At 57.3% G+C, this 18,400-nt stretch overlaps 1 protein-coding gene across 2 annotated transcripts in view; it reads right to left on the reverse strand.

The window, feature by feature from the left end:
* ITPR3 (inositol 1,4,5-trisphosphate receptor type 3) overlaps positions 1–18,400 on the reverse strand; it is a 66,175-nt gene that overhangs the window by 22,465 nt on the left and 25,310 nt on the right. The window contains exons 3-23 of one of the 2 annotated variants that reach the window (XM_082732449.1): positions 17,224–17,345; positions 15,179–15,265; positions 14,439–14,597; positions 14,162–14,260; positions 13,762–13,845; positions 11,519–11,665; positions 11,209–11,304; positions 10,574–10,624; positions 10,261–10,394; positions 9,166–9,265; positions 8,898–9,058; positions 8,166–8,307; positions 5,754–5,915; positions 5,040–5,212; positions 4,610–4,729; positions 4,068–4,250; positions 3,003–3,254; positions 2,767–2,911; positions 2,130–2,271; positions 1,297–1,496; positions 39–168 (exon numbers count right to left, since the gene is read on the reverse strand). In XM_082732449.1, the coding sequence (XP_082588575.1) occupies positions 39–168; positions 1,297–1,496; positions 2,130–2,271; positions 2,767–2,911; positions 3,003–3,254; positions 4,068–4,250; positions 4,610–4,729; positions 5,040–5,212; positions 5,754–5,915; positions 8,166–8,307; positions 8,898–9,058; positions 9,166–9,265; positions 10,261–10,394; positions 10,574–10,624; positions 11,209–11,304; positions 11,519–11,665; positions 13,762–13,845; positions 14,162–14,260; positions 14,439–14,597; positions 15,179–15,265; positions 17,224–17,345 (2,889 nt within the window). Of the gene's footprint in view, positions 1–38; positions 169–1,296; positions 1,497–2,129; positions 2,272–2,766; positions 2,912–3,002; positions 3,255–4,067; positions 4,251–4,609; positions 4,730–5,039; positions 5,213–5,753; positions 5,916–8,165; positions 8,308–8,897; positions 9,059–9,165; positions 9,266–10,260; positions 10,404–10,573; positions 10,625–11,208; positions 11,305–11,518; positions 11,666–13,761; positions 13,846–14,161; positions 14,261–14,438; positions 14,598–15,178; positions 15,266–17,223; positions 17,346–18,400 lie in introns of both variants that reach the window. The other variant, XM_082732448.1, reaches the window with a different exon arrangement.

The following is an 18,400-nucleotide window of genomic DNA, read 5'->3' on the forward strand; positions in this document are numbered from 1 at the left end:
TAGCCTGAAGGTGGGGGAAGGCAGGGGTCAAGGCTCACTTGTGGAGTCGAAGGCCGGAGCTGTGCCATCAGCCCCACTGTCCTGCATGGGAAACACTTCCACAAACTCCTTCTTGAAGACAGAGAGCAGGTAGGAGATGCGGTAGTCCAGGCGGACGTTGAGGATGAACTGGAGAAGCAGGGAGGGATGGGGTGAGGACTGGAATGCAGTCAGAAGGCCAGTCGCACCCCAGGAAGGAGGAAGGGGTACCCCGAATGAGCTCTAGCACTCAGGGATCTCAGCATAGATATTCCAGCTACCGTAGGACATCACAACCTAAAAAATCAAGACTCCTCTCCCTGGGGAGGCCTGGAGTGCCCTCTGCTCCTCTCCTGCCCCAGTGATGAGGGATGACACCTATTCTCCAAATGAGGCATAGATCACTCGTCCCTCCTTCCCAGGGAGGATGCTGACAGGAAAGCAGAGGCCAGCTCTCATCCTCCTCCCCTGCTCTGCCCGGGGCTGAAGGGCAGGGGGGTGTGGAACTGAAGATTAGCAGGGAGCAGGAGAGGCCAGTTTGGAGTGGGTGGAGGGTGAGGACAGAGGGTTTACAGACACCCCTCACTGGACTCTATCCTTTGGCCACACCCCAGGACGTAGATCCGGAAGCCCTTAGTTCCTAGAATGAACAAGAACCCTCCAACTCCTTAACCAGGCCCTGCCCAGACTGGGTCCCCATGGTGGTCACTGCATTAGCCCTCCCATCTTCTGGTGGAAGCAAGGCAAAAGCAGGCATTCTGACCACCCTCAGGGTCCTACCAGCCCCTTCTCCCAGTTTTGCTAGGGGGTCTCAGACAAGACCCAGAACAGGAAAGACCGTGTCTGCCTCACCAGGGAATGAACCCTCAAAGCTCTACTTCTGCTCTAAAATCTCTGCAGGAAGGCAGTTAATCCCCTCCCCCTTCCCTTCCTCATCTGTACAGTGGAGGGATGGAGCTAGGCTTTACTGTCCCCCAGAATCACCTGGGAGGCCAATCACAGCACAGTGGGCCTGCCTCGGATGCCTCTGATCAGTATGTGGGTCTGGGACGGGGCCCAAGAACACGCATTATTGAGTTCCCCGGTGAGGCCCATGCTGCTGCTGGTCCAAGGGCCACGCTTTTGAAACCACTGAGCTACATAACCAATCACTGCAGAGTTCCCACTACTGGATACTGTGATCTGAGCAGGGGCTCACCAGCCCCAACCTCCCTGTCCTAGGCCCCCACTCTCCTGCTCTATTCCCAACACTCTCCACCACTGTCCTGGCCCAGCCACCTGCAAGATTTCCAGGATCTTCAGCTTGGTCTCCATCACCACAATGTCCTCATTGTCCTCGAACTTGCTTCTGTCCAGTGGCTCAGTGGCACCAGCGCCAGCAGACAGGCTGGGGGCCCCAAAGACAGACTGCTTGCGGTTCAGCACCATGGTGGACATCATGTGGCCCACGCCCTGGATGGACCGGCGCACGTTCTTGCCTGCAGAGCGAGAAGCACCAGGGGGTTGCAGGGTGCCCTTCAGGAGCTCTGGCTCTGGCTCTGGCTCTGTCAGAGGCAGGGCTAACCCAGAAAGGCTTTCTGCGGGAGGTGAGCTTTAAGCCAAACCTGGGTAAAGAGGGACTGGCCATGGCAAAGGTTAACTGTGTGGGGAGAGCAGTGAGAATTCTCTCATGGGGCATCATGAGAGCTGCTACAGAGCCTGGGGGACACAGGGGATACCGTGCAGGGAGCAGGATGCACCAGGTGTCAGACAACGCACTTTTTGATTAGAGGTTTTGTGCCACCCCTGGGCGTGTCCCTGAGAACTGGGCTGTGTCTGTGGTCACATGTCTCCCGCCCACTCCCCTGTCTGACTGGGAGCTCCTTGGGCAGGGCCTGTGTCTCCCCTCCTCCCACATTATCTCCCATCTGGACCAAGTTGTGTTGGAAGACAACTGCCCAGGGCCCCAGAGTCTCCACGGCGCTGGGACAGGGGCCCCTCTGGTCCAGCAGAAGCCAGGAGGCAGGCTGCACAGGGGGCTGATCAGAGTGGACTGTGGTGCTAGGAGGAGGAGGAGGAAGGCCCGGGCTGGGTGAGGGTGGGGATGTGTGGCCCTGGCCACTAGGTCTCACCGCCTGAGTCATCGTAGGCCTGCAGCATGGCCGGGGGGCCCTGCACGCAGTCGATGATGCCCAGCAGCGTGCGAGTGAGCCGCAGCAGCTCACTGAAGCTGTAGAAGCCGAAGTAGATGAGGTTGTGTGCCAGGCTGACCACCTGCGGGGGGAGGAGGCAGGGCCCCGAGGTGAGCGGGGGCGGGGCCTCGCAAGGGGCGGGGCCAGGATGGGAAAGCAGGGCTGAGCCCCTGTCAGGAGGGTGTGACAGGAGGGTGTGACGAAGGTCCTTGGAAAAGGCAGGACCTCTGGGGGCGTGGGTCTGAGAGGACCGCGGCTGCCCCCAGTGGGCTACTGAGGAAGCGAGGCCTGCAAGGAAAGCTACTGGGGGGTTGGAGGGAAAGAGCAGAAAGGCAGGAAGGTGGGGTGATCCTCGAAGGGGCCTGCAGGGGTGAATGGAGGGCCCCCCCACAAGTCCTCTCTCAGGTGGCCGGGGAGAATCTTCCCCCTTGGGGAGCCCCGGCAGTCTATGTGGGCTCCCTGAACTGGCTGGGGCACGGTGGCAAGTTAGGTCATGGAGCCCTCAAAGCACCCCTGGGGGCAGCTGAGGCCTAGAGCCCCCGCAACGCCAACCCCTTGCCGCCCCCTGCCCTGCAACCTCGAAGGTGAGCTTGTTCTTCTCCTCGTTGGCAAAGGGCACGGCCTCGCTGACCACATTGTTGAGGTAGTCCTCCACGAAGTCCATGGTGCTGGCAAACTTGTTCTTCTTGTCATCGCGAGAGGCGTTGAGGTTGGAGTCGTAGCTGGGGGTCGGGGGAGGCAGTGAGGTATAAGGGTCGCTGAGATCCCCCCAGCCCAGCCTTGCCTGGCCCACCCCTCTGCTCCCCATCTCACTCCTTGATGGTGATGGCTGTGGGGATCTCAGTCCAGAGGCGGGCGAACTTGACTGGCGTGACCAGCTCCTGGGGGTCCCTGTCCACGTGCACGTGCAGCATCAGGTGGCAGAAGGAGGCGCGCAGATCAAAGGGCAGCATCTCATCTGCCATGCATAGGAAGATGAGCTCAACGCCCAGCTGCTGGGAGATCTCATCAATGGCCAGGTACTGGCGGTCCAGGCACATGCGGGCAAAGAGCTTCAGCTGGTACCTGCAGGGCAGGGTGGAGGGTGAGCCTTCGGCAGGCAGGTGCTGGTGAGGGCCACCAGCACTTGGGCTCAGGCCAGGCGGAGGCCTTGGGAGAATGGCAGAGGGACTTAGGTCAAACCAGGCACCCACCAGCATCACAGTAAAGACACAATTCTGAGCGAGCGTTTGCAGCCCTCCCCTTCCTTGCGAAGAAAACCACTTCTGGCTCAGCCAGGACAGGTGTTCACGGGAGGAGAGCTGGCTGAGCGAGAGGCTGGGAGAGGCAGGTGAGGGAAGCGCAGCAGGGGGACAGGCCTCCGCAGAGCAGCGGGTACAGAGCCCCAACAGGAGATCGACTGAAAGGAGGCCTGCAAACGGCCCTGCTCTGCATGGGGTGCTGGCCTGCCCTCAGCTTTCTGCTCAGAGCCCAGATGGCCTGGGTTTGAACCATGGCCCCTTATGAAAGAAGTGTGACCTTGGGCAAGTCCTTTCACCTCCTGTGCTTATCTCCCCAACTCTGAGGGTGACAGTAGTCATGGGGCTGCGGTGAGGCTTTCATGAGTGGCCAGGGAAAACACTTTGAATTATGGCAGGCACTGGCTAAGTGGTTATCTAGTAATCTTATTTTTTAAATAAATATGCGTGGACACAGGTTCAGGTTCATTCAGGCCCCGTCCCTGGACTGAGCTCTTTGGGCGACACTCAGCCTCCCCAGGGAAGGCCACACAGCTGCTGGAGCTCATCCCTCAGCCAGGATTGGCTGCCGGCCTTCCAAGAAGGCCCAAGGGCAGCAGAAGCGCTGAGGACGAGGAAGGAGCTGAGCCCCCAGAGGCACCTGTAGTAGCTAAGCACGTTCTCGTCGTGAGCATTGCCTGCCCGTGCCTCCTGCGCCAGCTGCCTCACGCTCTTCTCGTGGTGCTCGTTATTCTTGTCCGTCCACGTGAGCCACACCTCCTCCTCTGAATACTCGATGCTCAGGTACTCGTGGGACTGAGCCATCTCCTTCACTGGCCGAAGCCTGTGAACCAGGGCCGTGCGTCACAGAGAGTGGGGGCGGTGGGTGGCCGGGGGGGAAAGGGCGGCTAGGATGCCAGGCCAGAGCACCCCCGCCTGTGTGCCCAGCCGCACAGACCCCCTCCTGGAGTTTGGCCGAGTGCCAGCTCAAATAAACACACTCCTCAGACCACGAGCTTCTCAAGGACAGAGGATCTGGCTCAGTCCCCAAGGCGTCCTTGCTCGCACAGTGCGGGCACAGAGCATAGACAGCCAGAGGGATGGTTCCAGTCTGTACGCACCCGGGGCCCGAGCTGTAAAGGGCCTGAGGAGCAGGGCAGGGAAGAGGCGGGGCTGTGGGCAGGGGACAGCGCAATGGCTCACTCGGTCTGGATGAGAATGTCGCTGTTCTTGGGGTCCAGCACACACTTGCAGATGAGCTCTTGGGTGACGGGGATGGCGATGTGGTTGGACACACACAGGTCAGAGAGGTAGTCCAGGAACCTGGGGTGGGGACCGTGGGGGTGAGGAGGGGGCTCAGACACCAGTCCCTGGTGGGGATGCACCCCACTCTCCTCCAAAATATTGCACAACTGGTTCAATACAGGCATCAATCCTCTGGTTTCGAGATTGGGCCACAATCAGGAGGGTCCCCAGGGAAGGGCTGCAGAGGCCAAGGCCTCAGACATGAGGCACTTTACCAGTGGAGGCAAGGGTCTTTCACTGTTTGAATGATCACAATCAGCGCCCGCCACCCCTATACCCTGGGAGAACGGGGGCAGGTGCAGCACGGGAGGTGGGCTGGTGGGCTCACCGGGGTTCCCGGTTCTTGCGCACGAGGCTGACGAAGGTCTCCACCTCGGTCTTGGTGATGTGCTTCTCCAGCAGTTTACGATTGTTGTGCAGGAGGGCAGTGATGGTGTCCTCCGCCAGGATGTCGTAGCCGATCTGAGATTGCATCATCCCGAACTGCTTGGCGATGTGCTCCTGGAGAACAGATGAGCCAAGTGGCAGGGGGCCCGGCTCTGCTCCCGCAAGCACCCCCCACCAGGGCCTGGGTACTCCCACTAGCAAGGCGGAGGTCCGGGGGAGGAAACCCGCTCTGAGCAGCAGACTGGGTTTGCCTAACAGACTTCTTCAGCTCACGCAGCCTATCTCCCGACCAGAGCAAAGCCTCCATGAGGGGGGAATTGCCTTGTGGGACTGGCTGCGTTATCTGTGGGGCCCGGGGCAAAATGAAACAGCAGAACCCTTCTTCGAACATTGGGACTTTCAAGATGGCCACAGCAGAGCATCAAACCCAGCTCGAGGCCCTTCTGGGTACAGAGACTGACCGCATAAAGCGGGCCCTACTGTCTGGGTCCCTAATGTATCCCCAGAGCCTAAAACAAGGCCTGGTACATAGCAGGTGTGCACTCCACAGCAACTACCTGCAGAGTGGTGGGGGGGGGGGAGCAAGCTGGCAAGGGGGTGAGCATGAGCGGGGCCACCCCAGCCGGGAAGGCTCAGGCCAGGTGTGGCAGCACACCTGGTTCTTGCGGTAATCCTCCTGGGAATGCCGCAGCACCCGGTAGCAGAGACGGAACATGTGCTGGTACGGGGCGTTCTTCTGGTCCGACAGCTCTTCCAGTCGCACCAGGGGGCCCTCACCCCCCTTCTCACGGAAAGGGGCCTTCAGAATGCCAAAGATCTGGGGGAGTAGAGAATATGAGAACTGATCCCCCTACACCTGTCTGCATCCCTCATTATCCCAGGAACCCTTGGCCCCAAAGTCACCCTGCCCCAAAGCCACACTGACAGGAACCCCTAGCTGATTCTAAGCTGGACGGAGAACCGAGCCCACCCACCATCAGCCCCACTTCCAGCCCCCACTCCCTTCTTCTGGCTGGGATGCCACTGCTGGCCTCAGCCCACCCATCCCCACGTGACGAATGCCAACTCTGATCCTGGGCCTGGCTCAGAGTCTGGGGGAAGAGCTCAGGGCTGCCATAGCTCATGGGTCTGCGGTTAAGAGAAAAGGCAGGCCAGTGTGGCCAGAGCCAACTTCATTAAAAAAAAAAAAAACAAAAAAACAATAATGTAGGGCACCAAGGTGGCTCAGTCATTAATCATCTGCCTTGGGCTCAAGTCATGATCCTAGAGTCCCAGGATCAATTCCCAAGGCAGGCTCCTTGCTCAGCAGGGACACCCACCCCCCTCAAATAAGTAAAATCTTTTAAAAAATGTTAATGTAGGACGCCTGGGTGGCTCAGTTGTTAAGCATCTGCCTTTGGCTCAGGTCATGATCCCAGGATCCTGGGATCAAGCCCCACATCCAGCTCCTTGCGCTTCTCCCTCTCCCACTCCCCTTGCTTGTGTTCCTTCTCTGGCTGTCTCTCTGTCAAATAAATAAAATCTTTAAAAAAAAAAAAACCACTAATTCTTTTTTTAAAAATGTTAATGTAATCAATAAATTTTAAAAGCAAAGATTGGGTGAGTGTGAAAAACTTTTCTAGAAACCAAAGAAATACAACCAAATGGAATAAGAAAACCTTCGTGGGATCCTGGGTCAAAAAACAAGCTTTAAAAAACACTTTGGGTAAAGTAAAAGAATCTGATATGGACTGGTATCATTACTAATTTTCTTATTGTGCTGACAGTATTGTGCTTACGGAGGACAATACCCTTATTCCAGGAGATGAACACTGAAAAACGTAAGGGTGAGGCTCACCCCGTTTGGAAATCTACAGATGCAAGGACAGATGTACAGACGCACAGTTACGTCAAAGCCAAACCGGCAAAATGTTAACAAGTGGATTCGGGCCGTGTTTGTACAGTGTTCACTGTACTATTCTTGCACTACTTTCTCACTATTTGAAAAGTTTCACAATCAGGGGCACATGGGTGGGTGCCTCAGTAGGTTAAGTGTCTGTCTGCCTTTGGCTTGGGTCATGATCCCAGCGTTCTGGGATCAAGCCCCACATCAGGTTCCCTGCTCCGTGGGAAGCCTGCTTCTCCCTCTCCCACTCACCCTGCTTGTATTCCCTCTCCCTCTGTCAAATAAATAAATAAAAATCTAAAAGAAAACTTTAACTTAATTTAAAAGAGAGATAAAAGTTTTACAATCAAAACTTAGAAAAAAATATTTTTTTAAGTTATCCCCACACCCAGTGTGGGACTCGAACCCACGACCCCGAAATCAAGAGTCACATGCCACGGACTGGCTCAGCCAGCCAGGTGCCTCAGAAATAGTATTTTTTAAGGATATTATTTATTTATTTGAGAGAGAGAAAGGGAGAGACTGCGGGAGCTGCAGGGAGTGGCAGAGGGAGAGGAAAAAGCAGACTCCCTACGCATCGGGGAGCCCGATGTGAGGCTCGATCCCAGAACCCCGGGATCATGACCTGAGTCAAAGGCAGATACTTAAAAACTGAGCCACCCAGGCGCCCCCCTTTTATTAAAGCACAAGTTCTGGGGGCTCCTGGCTGGATCAATCTGCAGAGCATTCGACTGTTGATCTCCAGGTTGTGAGTTCAGGCCCCACACTGGACATAGACCTTACTTTAAAAAAAAAAAAAAAGAAAGAAAGAAAGAAAAAAAAAGCACAAGTTCCAGAGCAGACATCCTGAGTTCAGATCCTGACCCCGCTGCTTTCTAGCTGCAGACTCTCTGTCAAGTCGTTCCAACCTCCACGTGTCAGTCTCCTCACAGGTAACATGGGATAATAATAGTTATCTCCCCCAGGTGGACAGGATCAACCAAGCCAATAGGTGTAGGGCACTTAGGGCAGGGTCTGGGGCATGTGGCCAGAGCTCAACAAATACTCATTTTCCAAAAAGGGGTGAAGAGAAGCTGCAGAGAGACTGAAGCTCCACTGCGGATGGGAAAAGGTTCCTCTTCTGGACACCCGGCCCCTCCCCCAAGGCCCAGACCCGCCCCTCCTGTTTGAGGATGCACACACCTGTTTGAGGATGTTCTGTTCTCTCATCAGCTTCTGCCGTTCCCGGTTGGGCTTGGTGACCATGATGTCCAGCACATTCTGCCCATTGTTGGGGACGTCGCTGACGAAGAACACCAGGTCCTCCAGCAGCTGGATGACAAACCTTCATGAAGGGACACCAGGGATGACAAGTGTGAGGCACCGACCTAGGGAAACACCCCCAGGACCCAGGGGGCCACACGCCCCTCAAAGGCAACTAGCCCTGCCCCAAACATGCTCTCATCAAGCCACTCGCCTGCCCTGCTATCCAGAGCACAAAGCCCATCATCGGCTTTCAACTTTGCTCCCCAGCTTCACCCCAAAAGGCTCTCAAAACACACCCCTCACCCCACCCACCCTGGATTCCATAGTGCCCTGGGACAAAGAATCTCTCTGTACTCAGATCTGGAAAGGAACAACAGGGCACAAGGTGTCTGGGGTGAAGGGCTCTGCATTTCTGTCCAGATCCTGCCACTTACTAGCTTTGTGACCATAGACAAGTCTCTTAACCTCTCTGAGTCTGAACCCTTCATCAGGATTAGTTCTGGGAGCACATGAGCTGTGAGGCAAGAGCCAGGGGCCACCAAAACTTGTAGGAACCGGTCCCCACCTCTGTCTCCCCAACCACAGCCAGCCAAGACTGCCCGGCTTCTGCTTTGTGACTTCTTGGTTCATGAAATGCAGACCCTTCAAGGACCCAGCCGTGCGGCCCACCTGCGGTCATTTTGGCTGATAAAGCCCTCATTGAGTTTCTCCACAGCACTGGCCAGCATGGAGCTGGCATCATTGGCGAAGTCCAGGTCTCGGATCTCAGACACAGGCACGGACACGATGGCAAAGGCCTCCTTGTCCTCCTTGGTGGGGCAGGTGCCCAGCTAAAGGGAGAGATGTCAGCTGGGCACCGAGGGACAAGCCAAGGACCCTGCCTCGGTCTCCCAGCCCCAGCCCCAGCCCCAGCCCCGCAACCCCAGGCGGCTCGCACCATGAGCCGAATGGGCCGCTCCTCCTCAATGTCAATGGGCACGTTAGTGCTCTGGATCCACGTGTTGGTGCAGAGGTGCCGCAGCCGGACATAGGAGTTCCTGGAGGTGGGGCCGGGGGCAGGCCTCAGAGTGAATCCCAGCAGCCCGCCTTGCCCCACAAGGGTGCCACATCTCCACATGACTCCATGGGGCCATGGGACAAGGGAGACCGGTCCCCTCCCAGGAGAAGCCCAAGCCAGAGAAGAGTGGCCAGCAAATGGCCCCAGGCCCTGTGCTGCTCCTCCGCACGTGCCTCGCCTGCAGCCCCAAACCCAGAGCGTTCCAAAAGCTGGAGCTTGTTTGTAAACTTGAAACCAAGATTCATTTGGACAAATGAGACTACTTAGATATTTATCCCACTTCACGGCAAGATGCGTGCGTCTCAGAGCAGAAACATTCTTGTCTGATTACGAAATGTAATTACCTTTCTGAAATGAAAAACAATCTGAATCTCAAAACGCACCTGGCCCCAAGAGCTTCAGGTGAGGGCTGGTGGGCCTACAGTGAGGGATGCCATTACGTCTCCCGTCAGCCCTGTTTTGGGTACACTTGATATGCCCACTGTCAGATCAGGCAGTCAGGGCAAAGGGCCTGAGGTCAGACACCTAGTAAATGCCAAAGCCTGACTGACACCTGGGGAGTTTCTTGACATTATGTCCTAGCGTCTAGGGTTGGGGGGCCTTAAAGATTGGGGATCCTGGTCCCCCCCCTCCCTCCCACCCCGTGGACAAACTTGTGCAGCCTGTGCTTGAATATGCAGAGCGCGAGGGGGGCAGGTGGCTGATGAAGAACACCAGAGAGAAGGCATTTTGATGAAGCAGCCAGCACAAGGCAGCACCGCGTGTGACCAGAACCCAGGGCCGGGCACACGACATGCGTTAAGTAAAGGATAGATGCCTACCGCTCTGAGAGCTTGGTCCCCAGAGGGGCAAGACAGGCAGGTCCTGAGGCCAGAGCTCAGGAGGACAGAGGAGCATGGGATGCAGGGAGCCCAGGGACAGGACGGCACAGCCTGGGCACCCCTGTCAGCCCCCAGGCACATGGCACCTACTCACCGGGGCACAAAGGAGTCAGTTTTCTGCAGCGTAGTGGGGTCCAGCTCAAAGAGGGAGGCGATGTCATTGCCATGGGGCACAGCCACCAGGCGGTACTTGATCTTCTCTCCAGCGTTCCGGCGACCTACACGACTCTGGGCACCCTGGGATGAGGACCCCAGCTCAGACAGAAGCCCCTCCCTGCTCTCAGGTCCCCCCAAAACCATCTGGGATCCCACCCAAGAGGCCTTCTCCCTCCAGCTCACCTCCCAGGATTTCCTGGCTAACCCCCACGGTCCCTCCCCACCGCGGGCCCTGGAGCCCTGCTCCTCACCATTCCTGCTGCCTTGGGATCACAGGCCTCACCCTTGTAGCTGGGGTTCTCCTGGACAGACAAAAAGGATGGGCACAGCTACTGGATATGGAGCTATGCTCACATGACCCCCCACCCCAAAACAAGGTCCACATAGGGCCCTATGTTGGGGCAGACGGTCCCTCACCCTCCTGGAGGTGCCCACCCCAGTGCTAAAGCCCAAATCACTCTTGAGGAAGCCACTAATGAGAGCTCCCAGGCCCTGCCCTTCTCGCCCTTTTCATGGACCCACAGATGAGAACACACACACATACAAACACACACATGCAAACGCCCCAGTATACACAAGCCTGCATATTATGGACAGACATACATGTGGACTGTAAGTCATATGAGGGGTGGGAACCTGGCTTGCTGGTGACTCCCCAGTGCCCAAAGGAGCTCCTGACACAGAGCAGAGGCACAGTAATATTCAACGGACTTATTTGCATCAAGCACTTATTTGATAGTATTTGTTAAATCCAAGGGTGCGGCTAAGCCAGGGTCCACAGACACGTGTGTCCATGTGTACAGACGTGAGCCCGACTTCCAGGCTCACATGCGCCCATGTGCCCACACAGCCTGAGCTCCCAGGCGCCCTCTCCCACCCCGCTCACCTCGGCAGCCAAGTAGTTGCCCGTGGCCAGGTGCTTGAAGCGGTACAGGCCGTTCCAGTGGCCAGCTCCTCCACGGCAGGGGTCGTGGTGGACCACCTTGGGGGGGCACAGGGGTGAGGCAAGGAAGAGAGACTGGTGGCCAGGGAGGGGTACTCAGACCCCAGGGAGGCCTGGAGAGCTCTGGGTAAGTGGCACCCGAACCCCCACACCGGGCTCTACATGTCCTACCCTCCAGGGTGTTGGGGGGAAAAGGGGCAGGCCCCATGGCTAGCAAGGAGGGCTGGGTCCTGGGTAAGAGGCAAGCTCTAACCTCCACTTCCCAGAGGGCATTGGAGCTGGTGGCCGAGGTGGCAGACTGACGCAGTGTGGTACGCAGAAACACCTGCAGCTTGCCCTTGTACTCGTCGCACGTCAGGAACTTCTCCTGCTCCGCATGGAACAGTCGCACCACATCTCCCTGCAGCCATGGGCCATGGGCTCAGGTTGAACCAGGACTTCCCTGGGGGCCAGCCCCCCCTTCCCCACCCCACCTCAGATGTGGGTGTAGCTGGCACGGCCCTTGTGCTCCTTGCAGAGCCAGCAAGCAAAGGGCCGGACGCGGGCCGAGCCCCCCTGGAAGGTGGCTAGGGCCAGGGGCCGGACCCTCAGCCAGGCACTCTGCCCAGACCCCAGATTGAGACCCTCCAGGGCAGGGCATGCTCTTATCCAGAAGCTTCCCCAGCTTCCTATGTCAAGCCCACCGTTGACTGTCTCCTTCCCTGATTTGTATCTCTGGGGACCCCACCTGACCTCTAAGGGCCAATCTTGAGTCACCCTCTCTATTAAGGCTGGAGGGATATCACCTCCTGGGGTCCCCCCAGACCCATGGCTGCACCCCCCTAGGTGAATATGGGTAATTCCTGCCCATTTCTTCTGCTCCCGTGGGCCTGAAACAGCTGGAGTGCAGAGACTGTGGCCTATTCATTTCCAGAGCTCTGGACACAGAGATCAAGTCTGGACCCTGGTTCTACTTTCCAAGCTGTGTGACCTTGGATAAATCCCTTAAGATCTCTGAGCCTCGGTTTCCTCTCGTGCAAAATGGGGATATTAGGACCTCCTTGCAGAAATTGTGAGGGCCATGATTTGTATGATGAAGTAACCCTGCCCATTTCCCACATGCCAGCTGCCATGTGAGCCCTTTACAGGGACTTCCTCACCCCATCCTCACCCAAACTGCCTGGGTACCTATATCATTATCCCCATTTTACAGGTGGAAAGACTCAGGCAGAGAAGATAAGTAAGTGTCCTGTCAAGGGTCACACAGCTAGTGGTGAACCTGTGGTGCAGCTTCGGAACCCTCACCTTTCCACCACACTTCCTCCGGCAACGGGCCTGCAACCGGCAGGCTCTCAGGGCATGGCTGCCACCCGTTCCTGTCCCTAATGACATTCTCTGGCTTCCCTACCCAGCACCTAGCTCTGCGCATGAACGCGCCAGGGAGGGAGCCGGTGAAGATACACAGATTAAACCCGTTACTTTGGCAGAACGTCAGGACTTCTGTATGCACACGGTATAGGGCAAGAGCCAAAAACGGGATGGGCTCTGTGAACTAAGCTGCCTGACCTCCAACATCCAAGCCATGACCGGTTCACCGAAACCATGGGGTTCAGCCCAGTGATGCTTTACTGTCTAAAGGCCACACACAGATTTGGGGGCAGGAATGTGTTATCAGAGAAGGCTTCTGGGAAGAGGTGGAGCACAGGCTGAGGCTTGGTTGATATGTGGATGATGTACAGGCTTAAGGAAGGGAGAGAAAGGCCTTTGGGGGCGCCTGGGTGGCTCAGGTGGTTAGGCGACTGCCTTGGGCTCAGGTCATGATCCTAGAGTCCTGGGATTGAGTCCCACATGGGGCTCTCTGCTCAGCAGGGAGTCTGCTTCTCCTTCTGACCCTCCCCCCTCTTGCTCCTCTCTCTCTCAAATAAAAAATCTTTAAATAAAAATCTTTTTAAAAAATAAAAAAGAAAGTTATTTGGACAGAGCATGGGTAGAGGGGGGAGGGGGAGGTGCTGAGCCCCTCGGCGCCTGCCAACCCCTATGCCCCAGCACCCATGCTAGCGGGTCTGGAACCAGGGCACAGGTCCTGACTCAGCAACCTCAGGCCCTTGCCTAAGAGGGCACAGGGCAAAGGGCAGGGTGCCTAGCCTGGCTCCACAGAGCCAGCGTGGGGGAGGGGATAGGGTGCTCAAAGGATCTGGGCCCCATGGTGAGGGGATGGGGACCCCTAGTCCTCTGGCACACCCTTAGCAAGAGAAAAAAACGGAGGCTAGCAGGGACCCAGAAAGGATGCAGAGGGAGGCTCTGAGTCCAGAGACAGAGAAGGGGTGGTCCAGCTTGGGGGAGCGGGGTTTGGGGTGCTGCGGGGTGGAAAAAGGCTGAAGAGGGTGCAGAGCCTGAGAAGGGGGCACACAGAGGAGGAGACTCAGACGAGGAGCAGAGCTGGGCAGGGGGAGGTAGGGAAAGGGGGCCCCGGCAGGTGGCAACGGGGGTGGGGGAGGTGGGGGGGGCAGTTCTTACCCCTTTCAACACCTCCTCCAGGTGGTCTCGGAACTGCATGAACAGGTTGATCTTCCAGCTGGTGTTGCAGTTCACAGAGTTGACCTGAGGAAGGGCAGAGAGAACGCTGACTGACACCAGGTGGATCCCCAGAAGGTAGAGGCTGGGGTGCAGAAAGGCCCGGGGTGAGGGGGTTGGGGGCGGACCAGCCCAGCTCCCGTCAGAGCACAAGGAGCAAGTGTTATCTCTCAGCCAGGGTCCACCCCCCACCCTGAGGTCCCAGCCCAGCTGCCCTGGGGCTGCTGGCCTGGAGGGTGGAGAATGGGGCAGAGGAGCGGCAGGAGGCCAAGGCAGGACTGGAGGCCGAGAGCAGGGTGAGGAGGGGATGTCTATGCCCTCAGGGCCCCCCCGAGCCACTCACCTCCTTGCAGCCCACGTTGTCACTGAGCTCGTAACTGCTGGCATGCAGGGGCTGCCCAGCATTGACAGGGTTCAGGATCACCTTGTCCCCCACCACTACCTATGGGCACAGGAGCAACAGGGGGCAGGTGGGAAGGGCATCTCTCTGATCTCAGTCTGTCCCTCTGAGAAATGGGCACAACCTCCCCCAGTCCCCCCATCAGAGGCCCCATAGAAGCCCCTCTGGAGCTGTGGCCTGCATCTCCCACCGGGCCCCTCCAGCCCTGGCCGGTCTTTACATTGTCCCCATTGCTCCGCAGCTTCCAGAAGGGCTGGATGAAGAGCCAGGAGCCCTCATTGCCTGTCGCATCCAGCGTCACGCGCATGGCGTTCTTCTCCAGCAGCGCCGGCAGCCGCTTATTCACGGTCAGGTACTTGTTGCTCTTCATATGCAGGAGCTGGAGGGCAGGCGGGGTGCAAGTGAACGTGCTGGGCCCCAGGAGGCCAGCCCCGCAGGGAGGGGGGCTCTTAGGACCCAGTGGACATTGGTCACAGCTGGACACACATACGGTGTCATATACACAGACGTAAACACCCAAACTGAGAGACATGCAGCCACGCACACGAACACACGCCCCCCGTCCAGCACCTGGGTGATCACAAAAGAAGCCAGCATTTCTAAACACTCTCTGTGTGTTTGCTCATGTAATCTTACAACGACCAAAAGGGAAGCGCTATCACCGGCCTGATTTTACAGATGGGGAAACAGAGGCACTGGAAAGTTAAGGAACTTGCCCCCGAGTTCCCAGAGCCAAGACTAGAACTCAGATTCCAGCATTTGCACTGGTGACCGGTGAGCACAGAAGCCACGCATGGGCACAGTTCCTCAGGCCAGGCGGTAGGAGGCATGATATGCAGTCTCAGAGACAGTGCCGGGGCCACCCGCTGGGGACACAGCACTCCCCGCCGCCCCAGGGCATGTCAGCCACCAGCCACCCCATCACCAGCCCAGTGTCTCCAGGGGGCAATGCGGTCTCACCTGGATCACACTGCCGTACTTCACCACGTCCCCATGCACTTTCTTGTTCTCTGTGTCGTTCTGCTTCTGCTCCATCTGGGCCGCATGCTGCTTGGACACATGCAAAGGTGGACAGCAGGCTCAGAAGCCTGCTCCTGCGGGGCCACATCCCCGACCTGCACACACATGTGTGCACGGATGCACATAAACACAAACACACACATGCACAGCTCCTGGCACTGTACCCAGAGTGACCCCCCAGAGACAATCTGGCCCATTCCCTCCCTCTATTGAGAAGGGACTGATCCTCAGAGTGTGGAGGGGCAGCCTGAAGTCAGACAGCAGGAAGCCCAGGGGAACTGAATCCTGATCCCCTGCCCCCTCCCCTCACCTCCTCTGGAGGGTACCGGCCAACAGGCCCGGGAGCTCCCTATGCTCTCGGACAACCTAAGCTGTACCTCACTGCCCCCATCTTAGCAGAGTCCTGATGCCCCCAACATGGGACACCTGCCCCAGCCCTAACCCTGACAGATGCGCCTAGTGCTCCTTCCTCCTCCTTCTTCTCCTCCTCCTCCACCCCTCTCCTCCGAGACCCTCCCTCCCAAAACTGTATGTGCTCCTAGCCACTGCCTCCTGGAAGCCCCCACTATTGGGCCACATCCAGCTCTGACAGATCCAACCCCAGTGGCCCTCAGGATTTGGTTGGCTTCCCACTAGGACCCTTTTTAGGCACTTCTCTCACTTTAACCAGGAAGCTGCCTAAGGATAGACTGACTCTATCTCCTCCATCAGATTGGGGGTTTCTGGAGAAAGGGCTCTGTCTCCTCCATCAGACTGGCATTCCCTGAAAGCACTGGCCCCTCTGTGCCTTGCTTCTCCTCAGCCCCACTCTCTAGGCCTCATGACTGAGGCGGGGGCAAGGGTGGCTGTGAGGGAAACTGGCCGTGTACCATGTGACTTCCCACAAACCTACAGTGTGTGACATGACTGTGTGTGTGCATGCGTGTGTGTGTGCATGCGTGTGTGTGTGTGTGTGTGTCTGCGTGCATGCACATGCACATGGAAATGCCCTATACCCAGGCCAGATCCCCAGTTCAGCCGCAGGAAGGATGCCGGTGACAGCACCCAACCCAGGAAGAAAGATGAGATATTTATGACAGAGCTCTGGCAGCCCACCCCTGAACCCCCTCTTTCCAGCCCAGTTCATAGCTGTGGGGTGAGGCCCATCCTTCCCCATTTCATTTCCACCTCCTCAGGGAAGGGGCCCACAGAGAAGCAAGTCTCCATGACAGTGAGGGGCACACCAGGCCTGAGGGAGGACCTCAGAAACAGGCTTCGAAGCTGCTGACCACAGCCAAAGCCTCCTATTCGCTTTTTCATGGGGACTGGGCTAGGGGTCCTGAGAGTCTATCCAGAGAGCACTACCTAGGATGTCCACTGAGCCACTGCCCCCAAGAGACCCATGAGCAACCACCAAACCCTTCCATGGTGCACTGTCCATGTGTCCAATGAGCCCAAGGTGGGTCAGAGACCTGGGAGCCATTTGGGGCCTACCACAAAGTCTCTGGTTGAGCATAGACAGTCCAGCCCCCTCTAAGGGCCCCAGGATCCAAATCGATAAAATGAGGGAGGTGGTTAAGACTGGTTGTCAAGTCAGGTTCCCTGGAGCCACTATCACCAGGAACTAATGGTAACTTCCCGTACAGCTGTACAGGTTGTTCACTGCACCACGCTGTCCAGCTGAAGGGCTGGGTGGGAGCTGAAATCTAGTCCACCTTTCACTCACTGACCCATATGTCCTGGGCAGAGGGCCACGCCAGCCTGAAGGAAGGAGCACCTCCTTCTAACTGGCACAAAGGGTCATACAGACGAGTGGATCACTGGGAAGGCACGCTACTTCCCCTCTTTCACCGCATTCACACCCACGCATACCACTCTCTTGCATGCTGGGCTTCTGGACTCAGCCACCGGGCCCCTTTGTCTCTGATGAACAACATCCAACCCCTGACATCCACGTGTGCCCAGCTCCCTGAGGCGCACAGGCGCTCTGCTGCACGCAAACCCACCTGCAACTTCTGGAGCAACACCACGTCGGCGATCTTCTCCTTGTCCTGCTTGGTCTGCTTGGCCTTCCAGTACTGCTTCTGGGCTGAGTAGCGGTTCATGGGACACACCTTGAAGAGGCAGTCTGTGGGAGGGCGGGCAAGGGCAGGGGGAGATCAGTTCATGCAGGGCTCGGCCTGCCACCCGGCCCCCAAATCCCACCTCCGCTCTACCCATCCCTCCCCACCCTCCTGCCCCACTAGGGCAGAGAGGTAGTGGTTGGAAGAACCCCAAAGAACGTGGAGAAGGTGCGAGGGCAGGATCTCACTTGGGAGGCAGACACATGCCCTCCTCCCTGTGGCGGATTTATCAGAGGCCCTTGAGTCCCGACCCCATGCCCATTCTGTGCCCACTTTTGTGGACATTGGTGGCTGACAGCTAATACCTACATCCTTCTCTGACTCACTGCCATCTTGCCCACAGATGCCTGGGAAGTTATATCCCATGCCATCCCCGACCCCCGCCCTCAAGAGCAGCTCACTGTGAGCTGCTGACACAGAATCATCGGGCCTCTGGAGGTGACCTGTGTGGGGGTCTGGTCATTCCCCAGCTCCCTGCAGTATCGCCCTGGAACCACATCCTTGTCTGGGACTTCCCTGGCCCTAAATGAGGAAGGCTCCCTCACTTTCTCCTCCTGAGACCCCTCCTCCATAGGCTCTGCTTCCAGGGAACTAGACCTAAGACCAAGCCACTCAAAACTCCATGAACATGTTCACTGTTCCGATTTTTATTTTGGAAAGCAGACAAAACACCTTTGATTTTCGCAAGCCCAAACTCCAGAGAGGGAGCCGATGTTTCTACTCATCTGAAAGAAGCAGGAGTTGGAAAATCCTATTCTGAAGTGTGGCAGGAGGGGATGGAGGATTATGGGTCAGGGTCAAGTGAAGGCTCAGTGGCTGGGCTGGGTTGCCAGTGGCATGGGTTACACTCCCAGGCAGTGGGTTCCCTGTCACAGGAGGGAATCACAGCCTGGACAAGGGACTGGCCTCTAAGATGCTCTCATGCTACAGGCTGGGCCTCCATGACTGCATAGGCTCCAGCGGCATGGCGCCCAGGAGCTGGGATGGCTGTGTTGGAGCGTCCCTCCTTCAAGTCCTTTTCATCTGCCCTCCAAAGGAAGGCTAGGTGCCCACTGTAGTC

Source organism: Mustela nivalis (genome assembly GCF_964662115.1).
Source record: "Mustela nivalis genome assembly, chromosome: 5".
Lineage (NCBI taxonomy): Eukaryota > Metazoa > Chordata > Mammalia > Carnivora > Mustelidae > Mustela > Mustela nivalis.